Source organism: Falco biarmicus, chromosome 12 (genome assembly GCF_023638135.1).
Source record: "Falco biarmicus isolate bFalBia1 chromosome 12, bFalBia1.pri, whole genome shotgun sequence".
Lineage (NCBI taxonomy): Eukaryota > Metazoa > Chordata > Aves > Falconiformes > Falconidae > Falco > Falco biarmicus.
In genome coordinates, this window is record NC_079299.1 from 4564239 (window position 1) to 4576688 (window position 12450).

The following is a 12450-nucleotide window of genomic DNA, read 5'->3' on the forward strand; positions in this document are numbered from 1 at the left end:
CAACTTACCATGCCTAGATTCAAAAACATCAGGATGCAGAGCACAGCTTGATGCAGGCTGTCCAATAAGAAATGCGGACGTATGATTGTGCCTCCTATACCAGGTGAAGAGTGAGAGAAACTCATTCTGATGCCAGAATTCAGTGGATGGCATATGGGATATGTACGCCCCTTGGCCTAGGGAGGTCAAAACACTTGATTTTCAGCTACTTATAGAGCTCTCCCAACTTGTAACCATTTAGGCTGAAGACTGGTCTGCCTCAGATGGCTGCTTCTCTTTCTTTTCACTTTCACCAAAAAGTCGCATCTTCCAGACAACAAATCTGAGACTGGAAAGTTTGGAAACCACAGGATCAAGGAGAAGTAAAACCCAAGTAGATATCAGCCAAACTCTGAATACACCTAGCATGTGTCTGCAGCTTGGATAAGTTTCAAATGCAACGATACATCATGACAATCAGAGACGGTTCCCATACCTGTATGTGTTGGTTGCTGGTACTCTCCAGATCTGAATGCCTTGGAGAATCCCTTCAGCTCCTACAATCACGCTGAGGTTGGAGTTCCTGTAGGCATCGTTGCATTGGCTCTGTGTGGGGCCGTAGGGTCCACTGGCACCACATGTTGTGAATAACCAGTGCTCTGAAATGAGGACATATACAAAGCATGATCCAAATGTCCAAAGATCAAGTAGCTATCCTGCCGTTCATTCACTCTCTCTCATTGGACCAAGAGAAGAACCTGGCCCTTGAGGTTTTAGCGAGAAGGAATACTCACAGCAGTCTTTTAAAAAAGACTCATAGTGCTGTGTATCTCAGCATTTGACAGCTTTTCACCTACATCTCCTGAAAGCTATCACAACTGTGAACATAGCTTTACTTTTTCTAAGGCTCAAAAAAGCAAAGATGACAGAGTAGAGTAAAATGCACCACAGATCACCTAGTTTTGGGCTCTGCTCTCCGGGCTGTTACAGTGCACACTCATAACCTCAAGGCTGGTACATTTTAGCCCTTTCAGTTTCTACAGACATTTGATTATTGAATTTATTTTATATTGGAAAGTATCTGTTAATTAGATAAAACCCTGTAAATGCAACATCATCTCAGTGATTAAAGCATTAAAATAAACTAATTGTATCTTGAATAATTATTTGCTTACAAGAGGTTCAAGTTAAGCTTCAGCAGGCAAAACACCTTATCTGAGGCCTGTAAAATTCAGCACTGCATGTTCGAGGCCAGAGCTGCGGCTGTAAATCAATGCATCCCTATTACAGCCATACTCATCAAGTGAAAGTAATAGCCCTGTACAGATTTTTAGAACAAGGCATTGCTAATTTGTGCCTCAAAAATCTAATTTTTAAATTTGAATACATGATGCTGAAAATGCCACCTTTTCCCTTAAGAATCCGCTATCAAGGCCAGCGCAGCTGCAAGACCACAATGCTGTTGTAAAACCCACCCTAACATATTTGCTCGTATATCAGGAAATACTTCATGTGTAATCAAAACTAAGACCCAGATGGACAAAGCATTTTGGGTGCACATTACATGATTTATCATTCATACTTATTAACAAGCTAATCTATACAATATAATAAACTCTGTTACTTAATCCTACTGACATTAAAGACAAAAGATTTGAAATACATCTAAAAACATTATTTCTACAACTGATGTTGGGCCAGCCAGCCCTCCTTATGGCTTTCTCAAAGGACACCATTTTTGCCCGCAGCTTCCACTAACGCAATACATGCACTCTTTCAGCGATGATACTAATTAGCTCAGATGCAGCATTAACTTGATCTGCTTCTTGGAATTCAGGGCTATATGGTCTAGAAATGATGTTCTTCATGTGTCTGGATGAGAGAGGCTAGCAGTTCTACCATTGCTGTTACTGGAGGGGTTCAAACACCAGAAATCCAAGGAAACACATTAGTTTAGCTGGGCACAAGGTCTGAACTACTTTTTCACAAACTAATCCTGAAGCTGAACTCATTTCGTTTTTATAAAAAACATTCAATGCTTGAAATTGATCAAAAAATTTGGCAGGACTTTAAGGAATAAAGTGGCTGGTATTTCTGAAAATACTTTTTAATACAGTCTTGGCTGTTCCAAGCAGCAATGCAAAACTACTACTTTAGGAAAGCTTCCCAATCTAAGTACTGCTGAGAGAATAGTCTCTTCCTTCTTACTGCAAAATCTATGCCACCCCTCCTCAAAGCTCCCCTGCAAGGGTCCTCTAGAGATTTTGCTACCGTTACTTATTTTATATAGATACTTATATATATATATTTTTACTTATTCCTCCTGTCCTTCTGCAATGGGTGGCAGTATAAAGTCTTAAAATTAGTAGATAGCAAATGGAAGAATTCTCCTCTCTCTGCCTCTGATGTATCCCCAAAAACCCAAGAGCAACAGGTAAGAGGAGAAAAGCACCTACGAAAGCAAGGTCTAAATGCTCCGAAATCAAATTGGTTCAGCAGCTCCAATATCAACAATCTTGCACCAGAAGTTACTTATGTTTAGTCTTGCAAAAAAACCCACCCCAAACCAAAGCAAAATCTCACACAAAATGGAAGAGGAGAGATTCATTCTGTCAGCTATCACAGTGATTTAACATTGTAATATCCCAGTGGGCTAAGCCACCTGCACTGTAACATATGTTTTATAAAGCAGGCAGGTAAGTGTCTTCGTTTGGAACAATAAGAAGCCATTTGGATGTCTCTGGCGAAACATCAAACATTCCCAAAGGTAGAAGCAGGTGACCTTCACGGGGACAATAAGCCCAAAACGTGAGAGAATCAAAATGGAAAACTGGAAGTGATAAAACCTAGGAGAGACCATAGCCTGTGCATACTGCTGCTATGATTAAGCTTTAAATTTCTAATTTACTCCCTTTAAATAAATCTTGCCCTCAGGTATCTGCTTACCTGGCCTTGGCGAAAGTGTCTCTAGACGATGACACATGTAACGCAGCACTGCTGGATGTGAAACGGGCTGCTCTTGACTCCCACTGGGTTCCAGGGACAGGCGATCAATGAACTATATCTTATTTAAAAATACTTTTAAATAGCCCTCTGTCTCCTTAAAAACCCAATGCCCTGGTGGAATAGAAGACAAAATGTCCTCCTGCTGCAAACATCATGCTTTCAGACTTCGAACTGAAGCAACCAGGACAACTTCTGTATGTTCTGCCTCTTGGACAGGCTAGAGGGGGGCTCAGTCCCAGTGCAAGGGCAGTATCAGGGTAAGAGCAAAGAGTGCTGGCAATTTAAGGTTAGTAGATGTGCATCTAAACTCTTAGAATCTGGCTTTTAAAAGTGTGAGAGTACAGGGAATGAAAAACCACAGCTAGGTTACACCAGGGAGTGTGACATAAGGAACCTGGAGATGACAGAGCACAGAAGGTACTATCTTACATTCCAAAAGCAGCCCCGCTGTAATCGATAAGTGGCATACACAAGATTGCAGGTAAAGCCTCCCAGGTTCTGCAGTCAGTGCCGGCAGACGTGATTACTTGCTCTATGCAGGTAGATGGTAGACAGGAATGGAAGAAAATGTGTTTCACAAGTGGCAGAACTGGCTGGTGGCCTTTGCCCAACACATTGCAGGAGGATGCCTGGCCCAAGCGAAGTCCATGGGGAGACTGCAACTGATTTGAACCAGCAAGGACTGAAGTAAAACCTACAGCCAGGTGTTGTGCGAGCTCCTCATTTGTCACTGCTGCATTGACTGGCACAAGCCCTCCTCCTGTTTATGTGCACTTTCATATGTGATACTGAAAGCCAGTCCAACATGCAACAGCTTTGTCGCTGAATTAAATGGGACAGAATATGGCATGGGAAGAAGTCGCCCCTCATTTCAGCGTAATTAGGACAGATGGGTCTTAGTTACAATTCTAGATACATGCTAAAACCCTCACACTTCCCTCTCTCTTCTCTCTTAAACATTTCACAAAGCCAATCCTCGATCTACAGATGTAACAGCAGCCCAAAATCTTGAATGACTAACCCAGTAACAAAACAGAGTACTGTCCATCTTAGATAACCCACCATTTCTTTTTTTTTAAAGTAAGAATAACCATTCACTCCCTCTAAAATATTTATTTTCTCCTGATTCTAGAAATGACTGCGGCATGTCTCATAAGCTCAGAGAGAGCACTGCTGCAGGTTGCTGCATGCCACAGCAGTTTAATTCAATTTGAAGCATTATTTTGATCTCCAAAGATTAAAGCAGTAGCACTGAATCGAAAATCCTTAAGCAGCTAGGTCAGAAGCATAGGGTTTTTCCATTGGTGCCAACGGTGGTCTGTCGCATACTGCATGGGACACCTCTCCTTCCTGCTGCAGTGTGCGACAGGCTAACGCTGCCAGCACCTCACACTCACATGACGGGAAAAAAGTAGGACTCTGCAGCCTGAGTCTTCCCAAATAACCAGCAGATTTCGGAAATGTGCCCAACTTCACACTAGTTACAGATGCCCACTTTCCAGGAGCAGCTGAGCATTCCCATGGTGAAAACAAACAGGTAGTTAAATGTAGAGTCCCTATATATCCTGTCATTGGCAGTGGCAAGATGCTAACTGGGTTTAAAAACTGGAAATTCCTGTTTAAGGTGGGGACGAAAGAAAAGAAGTGAAGATTACACATAGATTCAGAATTGGGGTACTTCATTTCAGTGACTAATTTATACATCAGTCCATTTGACAGAATCCCCTTTCACAAGAAACACGGCAGAGGAAACATTTGCTGTTCTGCCTGTTCACCCACATACCTGCCCTCCTCAAGCTCCCTGGCAATCTCTCCGGCACATTGCTAAGGTCCCAGCAACAACATTTTGCAAGAAAAGCCATTTTGACTCTATTAAAATGGATTTTAAAAAATTCGTTCTTCCAAACTTTCCTTTCTGAATTACATTTTCTGATATATTTACACACTCAATCACTTGTGCTCATTTTCTTTTGCACAGCAGAAATTCAACTTTTTGCACAGCAAAAATTCTAGTTTTCACACAGCTTGCCTAGGTACATAAAATGCACAGCAACCAAGGCACTGGATTTCAGCCACAGCAGAGGGGAGTGATGTCCTGCTCTTGGAAAACAAAAAAACCAAAACCCCACAAGACTTAAAATGACTAATTCATTTGAAGCTCTGCTACTACTTGCAGCCCAAGGAGGCACTGCTGCAGGCACTGCTGCAAATAATGGGCAGCAGCAACGAAGAGAAAACAGTGCAGCAAAGCCTAAAGCACATTTGTTCTTCTAATGTAGAAAGCAATTTCACTGGCACACACAGCACATAAACTCCGTACTACAAAACAGACATAGGCATTTCAGCTATACCTCACAGGCTTAAATGTATTAACTGGCATTTGCTAAACTAAGCTGGTTCAAACCAAGGTTCAACTCATTCCAAACCAAAACTTCACTGTGATTTGAGAAAATTACCAACCAAGCACCATGGTACTTGGCTTATTTTGGAACCTAGAGTAAGTAATGCAGTAAAGAAATGCATCAGTGCTTTAAAACAATGTGTAGGCAGCTCTTGGAACTCGCTGCCACAACCTCTATTCAGACTAAGAGGTTACTCCTACTTCAAACAGAGTAAAAATACCATTAACGTGAGCTACAAGGTCTCATGCTTCAGGGTCATAAGAACCCCAGAAGCTAAATTTTTGAAAGCAATTAATTCTGTTGGTTGTCCCTCAGGGAAGTTCATTTTACTTCTTCCTCTAAGGCAGATGTCATCGAACTTGATGCCATGAACAAGCAGAAAACTTGCTTCATTTATTTGCAAAAACATTCACAAACTCCCTTACGATATTTGGCCAATATGGGAAATCCGAGGCTTACAGGAAACTGCCCATCTTAATCTTCATGGACATTTGGCTGCCCCTGGCGCCCCGGTTGTGTGCCGGGATATACCCTTTACTCGGTGGATGAGCAATCTCAGTTACACATTACAGTAACTCCAGGGTTGGTCTGTGCTGAAAGTCTGTAGGCAACATGTACTACAAGCACATAGAAGAAAAATGTTCAGTGATGTAAGGCAGGGAAAACCTTTCAATTTTGCTTTGGGTTCTGTTGTTTGTGTCCTGTGAGCAGTAATTTGAGTTTATTAGCTTTTCCGGGATTAAGTTTGCCAGAGATTAATGGGGCGGGGAGGGGGTTTGAAAGATGATGGTAAATGGCAGAACTAGGTTGTGCTCACAATCGCAGCCCCCGAACTGTTAAATGTGTCTACACAATGGTATTAATGGGATATAAAACGATGACAGAAATCAGTGAGTCTTGCCAGCAAGACCAGCAGCAGTTACTCAGGTATGGGTAGCCTAAGACGAGGCCAGCTTTTCAGCTGTTTATGGAGTTGCTGTTTCTACCTCTTTCTATTTTCTAAACGAGGGTGGCAATGGAAGACTCGGCCATGTTTCTCAATTCAACGAGAGAGGCACCTGCAGTGATGACAAACGTATGCCAGATCGATCCTGAGTATCATTTCAAAGAAATACTCAAAGCTTTAGATTTTTCTGAAGCGTCCATGTAAAGGGAATACTATGGGCTATCCTTGTGGGAAATTATCTGTGGTCAGCACAACAGGGCAAGGGAGTTGCTGACTTTGAACAGCAATGAGAATGGCTTGTTTCTTGCTACCTTCTGGAACCAGAAACTCACAAAGCAGCACGAAGAAAACAAATTTATTTTCTCTTTTACATTTCACTTAAAGAGATAGCAGGAGTCTTCCATAAAGGGCGTTAAGTGAGACATGCTACTAACTTTTTGGAATTTATTTGTTTACAATTACAAAGGATAGCAGCATGTAAGATAACAAAGACCAAGATGGGTAGAGGTGGCAAAATTATTTCAAAACCTTTCCTGAGATTTATAGGAGTTTCTGCATAATTTAAATTGCCATTCTTAAGAGTGGGCAGCTTTAAAATGTTGGTCTAAAATGTGTGAATCACCCTGTTTATTTCAATTGTATAATGAACTCTGGAGAACAGTTATGCCCATTCAACATTGCTATGTTGGGATCTAGTTGTATGTTGATTTTGAGTACTGCACCTTTACTATCTTCAATCCTACAGAGATAGCAAGTGTAAACACTGCAATAAAGAAATTAATGCCTGTATAACCTGAGATCCCACCATCTGTCTCTGAACATTTTCTATCACTGTTCACGATGCTACTTTTGTTGGGGGGAGGGCACTGAGCTGTTATTCGCTGTGTTAATTGATGGTTAATATAAAAATACAATTCTGCAAATACCTTTATTGCATTATGCCAACAGTTCAGTTAGTATAATTGCACACAAAGAGCAACCAAATGTAATTTTCTTTTACTTAGTACTCGCTCTGCTGTTCCTTTCAGCTCCTTCATCTGATTAACTAATGTGACTCAGAGTTCTTCCGAGAAACAGCCATGAAAGTACTCATAAGAGAACTCGCCCTGATGCAAAAGACAAAATCTGTGCAACCACTAAGTGTTGCGGGGAAGAGACCGGAGCTGAAGGAAAACAGTAATCCAGTCTGGATGAGAAAATGATTTGATGAGAGTTTCCATGCAAGAAATCATGGCTGCACAATGGCTGGTGGATATGCAGATCAGATGGGACCAAGCAATGCAAGATTTAAGGGGAAAAAAGGTTAATGTTTTTGTACATTTCACAACATATCATTATTGCACCTTGTGCCCTGACACGTGTAAATTGTCAGGACAGACAAGAAGCTGAAACATCAAAAGAAAGGCTATCCCCATGGCATTTACAGCCTATTCAGAAGCACAAGAAATCTTTAATTAAAGCTTGATTGCTCTGTGTCTTGTTATCTCCTTTTGCCTACTGAGAATCCTATTTTGTCTCCTCCAGTTTCCATGATAGTAATTTGTTTACCTAGAGTTCCTCATTATTGCTCACTGTATCTTTATATGCCTGAATTTCCCATATTCTAGCCTTGGTCTATAAAAGAAAATTGCATTGGTTTGATATAAATTGGCTTTTTACTTGGAAGTTAAACTCCCTGCAGGGAGATGCTATGGCTTGAGTGGCTTTCAGTTTTACTTAAACTAATACCTAATCAATTTAAAAACCAACCTGAAGTAAGCTTGGTTTACATCAAAATAAACACCACACAGCCTTTTGTATGGATTTCAACATTTCAATCAAAACTCCCAGTTCTGCTAAAGATGCTTTGATCTTCTGGTGTACACAAGCTTTCTTACAACTTTTTTACAGGCTTCTTCTAGAATCAAGTTTCACCTGCAACCTTTCAGCAAAAAGCTGGCATTTCAGCAAGTAACATGTAATCAATTAATGAAAAAAGGAAAGCATTTGCATTGCTCTGTGATCACCTATTTAATGGCCACCTTGCACTGCACGTAACTGTGTGACTTGAAACCTACAGGAATTTTTCTGTGCTGGTCCTGGTTATCATCAAGAAACCTGAGAGAGCACCACCACCATACTTGTAGCAGTTTGGGGTCTTAATTCTACACAGCGCGTTCATTGTCCCATGTGTGACACATGACAGCAGTTAACAGATTTCTGGAAGCTTTAGGATCTTTCTTAGAGTGGCTGCATTACATGTTTTGAACCTTCAGTGTACACACCCTGGAGGCATGCCAAGCCATGATAAGCAATGACAAAGCTGGGCGCAGGGCCTAAGAACAGAGGGGGTGGGGAGGTTGCTAGAGATGACTATTGCTTCTGCTGACAATGGATTTCCAAGCACAGGTAAAAGCAGCAGGTGCATGTAAGAGGTTGTTTTCAATTACAGAGTAGCAAATTGAGGCCCATACCCTGGAAAGCAATGGAGCTTCTTTGGATTTTCTGTCATCTAAACAAAGTGGTACCTGGCTTCCAAACTGTGCTTCCTGCTGCGTAGGCTAAGCTGGCTTGGGGACCTGGGGAGGGCATTTTATTATCCTGTTGTTTCCTCAGCTACAGGAACATAGTTTTTTTGTTTTAATATGATTTCTTAAGAAGGAAATATTATAGCGTGTGATCCATCACAGGAGCCAAAGATCACATTAGCTGTAATTACTTTTGGCTGAGCTCATATTGGTCAATGCAGTCTTTGGGACTTGATGGTGGTGCTGATGCTGCTGGTTCACTCGCACAACAGTAAATACATGGCCATCAAAGTAAAGACCTTGACAGACTCAGCCTGAGGTTTCTTAAATGCATTACAGAATGCAGAAAGAAACAAGATTAAAGCTGGGTAAAATGCACAGCCCAGGGAACAAACATCTGCAGTGTTTACTGAGAGCAGAGACTCGGCAACACAAAAGAAAAAGGTGATTTGGTGCTGTGGAGACCCTCAGAAATGCAATGACTTCCCACTGCAAGAAGCCGCTGCTTAGCTTCTCTGATTTATGCCCTGTGTAAACCAAGGGCACAAAGGGGAGAAAATTGCTTTAGGAGTGATTTCAAACCTCAAGAGCTAGAGACAATTTTAGACAGACCATGAACAGAACAGAAGATCAAGCCCAGAAATTAGGCAAGCTGGCTTAGATACCACAGGAATTGCCTTGAATTTTCATCCCAAGACTGAAATCTCTAACTAAAAATCATGTTTTTAAAACAAAGATGAATACTGTACTCTTTCAAAATGGGCAATAAAAATATTACTGAAAAAGCAAAGCTATGCTATTTCAAAGTGAGCTTATATTAACCAGAGATGGGTGTTCAGGTTACCACATGCTGGACTCAGTCATTTAGGACATTTTGCTTTGACTCCTGCCTATTTCTATATGACCGTGACACCAAACCATCCCATCTTACAGTTTAAAACCCCTTTTTACTTCAAGAAGAGGCTCCCTCTGGTTCTTTCTTTCACCAGCTTGCAATCAAAATCCCAGTTACTGTTAACAGCTAAAGGTAATTCCTTTCTAGAGCTTGTTTTGTTTGTAAGGGACTTGGCAAAAGCTCTGAACAAAGGCTTTGGTAAAAAAAATAATAATAAAGGAATCATACTGCATTTAGCCTCATCTCACTGAAATCTGTACTAGCTGGAAATCTCTGCTGTCTGAAAATGCTTCTCAGACCAGATAATTACCTGCTGGACCAGAAATGGGGGCAGTGTTGAGCTGGAGATTTCCCAGAAGCTTTTGTTCCCATCCAAACTTCTTCTGGACACCTCTACTGGTGAGCAAATTGCTTGAGTCTGGAGTGGTACCTCGAGGTGTCTTCTCTCCACTGACTAGAAAACAAGAAGTCAGAGACAGGTTTATCACTGAGGGTGGCTGAGTCAGTATGTAATCCAAAACTGAAGCTAAAATTAAGGGCTGCACACTTCTCTGCTGAGAATAAGAGCCTGCAGCCACAGGATATAACACTATTCAAAAGAAAGGGCAGATTGACTTTCCATTGCTGTTAAGGGAGCAGTGACAAAAAAGGAAAATAAGCAGGAATGAGTGGTGGAACAAAACAGCAAGTGAATGAAGGCACAAAGCAGAAATGTTTTATTATTTTTTTATTATATATAAAAAATAAATTAAAAATATTTTATTAAATTAAATAATAATTTAGCAACTGTTTGGAAGTTTATCTTTTAGCCAGTAAAAGTATGTGCAATCTTTTTTAATTACAGCCTAATTTTAAGATCTCTTTAGAATATTGGAACCTGAGGTACATTGAAGTTATGCACAGAAAGGGGTGCATAACTACACAAGGGGTATTACTGCGTAAACGAAAAGCTTCATACCCCAGCCAATGCAAATAAACATAACACAAAGCAGATGAAACATTCCGACTGCTGTCGGATGAGGAAGTGGCTTAGAGATTTTCAGTCTGAACCAAGCTACAGAGGTTGTAGCTTCAAGCTTAAGAGATGAAAGAATACACTGAAGTTCTACTGCTAACACAAGGTAGAAGTTCCGCATGTTCAGAGCAGCAATCCTCTAGTCCTCATGCAAGTTGCTGGTCTGAGGTATAGAGTGAGATAGATCATCGAACACATTTACAAATTAAGCAACTCACTATGCATGAGATTATGAAGGATGAGCCAGACACAAATGTTCAATAACAATCTAACTGCGGTGGAATCTGGCAGCAGAGGTATAGACTGGGCATATTCTAGAGGCCAGTCAATCACAAAGTCTGGATCAGAATTCAAATTTTTCCCAGGAGTAGAAGAGAGTGAAGATCCTAGTTTCTGATTCAGACTTAAATGCATGTCAGTCCAAATAACATAATCTTGTCCTAATTTTCTGGAGTGATGTGCCCAATGTTATGGCAAAGTTAGTGTCAGTCACAGGATGCCTGTCTTTTCCTAGCCAGAGTCCCACTGTCATTCATTTTGATAACTGTCACACAGCCCACCAGGTCATGTGGAACTCTATAATCACAGACTGGCTTCTGCATCTGCCTGGGTGGATAGGTGATGCTTCTGCCTCAGCTGGAAGCCGATTCTCCCACACCATATGTCTCACAACCCATTTACTGCCAAATTCGGGACCCATTCACTGGTCAGCTCCACTAATAAGGTGTGCATCTGAAAGGCCTCCTCCATCGAAGCACAGTTATTTCTGAAACACACCTTTAAATTTCAAAAGTCTTTTGAAGATAACAACCCTGAATCCCTTCCCCACAGTTTCAACCCCTTTCCAAATTTCAATTACATGGCAAATAAAAGACAAGTCACTTGCAGACAGAAGGAAAACTTACTTGTTAAATAACAGTCCAGACTAAGAGAGACATTGTCAAAAGCAATAATGGCATCAGATCCTTCTTCCCATGAAGCGACGATCTGAAACCAAAACCTGCACAGATGGGAAGAATAGGGATAAAATTCCGTTAAAGGGATGAAACTCGGAGCTCCTTGCAATTAAAGCAGTTTTAGAATGCGGGAGGAAGCTTCCCCCCCCACCCACCCACCCCCTATAAAAAAATGTTAAATTGACAGAGTGATCCTAAGAGGGAAGTTGTACACGAATATGGGTAGACAGAAAAAGCAACGCAGCCTCTGGTGCTTCCAGAGGCATATGTGCAAATCTGCATGTGGAGGTGTGTGTGGTGTATCAGGACAGAAAATAAAGTCCCCTGGCTTCTGGCACACAAAAAATCAGACACCTAAACAATTTTATTCTCACAAGTGATTTACACCCTAAAGTGTTAAGAAAAATAAGTAGGCTGGGGCTCCCAAAGTCACCTGGAGTTTCTAAAAGGAGCTGGCAATCAAAGGCTGAAACTAATTTAGAAAGTACTTGGTGCTGATCCACTCCCTAGGAAGCAAAGGGTATCTAACAGACTTGGCAGTCACAAAAGAGAGGAAATGACACGGGGTAGTCCACAGGAAGAGCAGAACTCATTATCTCCTTGTGGAAGCTGAGCAGGTTTGCCTTAAATCACTGCCACACTCTCAGCTGGCTTTTGCCAGGAAGTTCTGCTACTCCTACATTACCAGAAAAAAGATCCCTGTAAATTCACCCTCAGTGATATTACCAGTTAACAGGAAGAGCA

The 12450-nt window shown here is 41.3% G+C and overlaps 1 protein-coding gene across 1 annotated transcript in view; it reads right to left on the minus strand.

Annotated features, from left to right (window-relative positions):
* Positions 1 to 12450, minus strand: part of ALK (ALK receptor tyrosine kinase) — a 281236-nt gene that overhangs the window by 32592 nt on the left and 236194 nt on the right. Inside the window, exons 10-12 of the mRNA XM_056357022.1 lie at positions 11656 to 11750; positions 10046 to 10189; positions 476 to 638 (exon numbers count right to left, since the gene is read on the minus strand). Of these exons, the coding sequence (XP_056212997.1) occupies positions 476 to 638; positions 10046 to 10189; positions 11656 to 11750 (402 nt within the window). The remainder of the gene's footprint in view (positions 1 to 475; positions 639 to 10045; positions 10190 to 11655; positions 11751 to 12450) is intronic.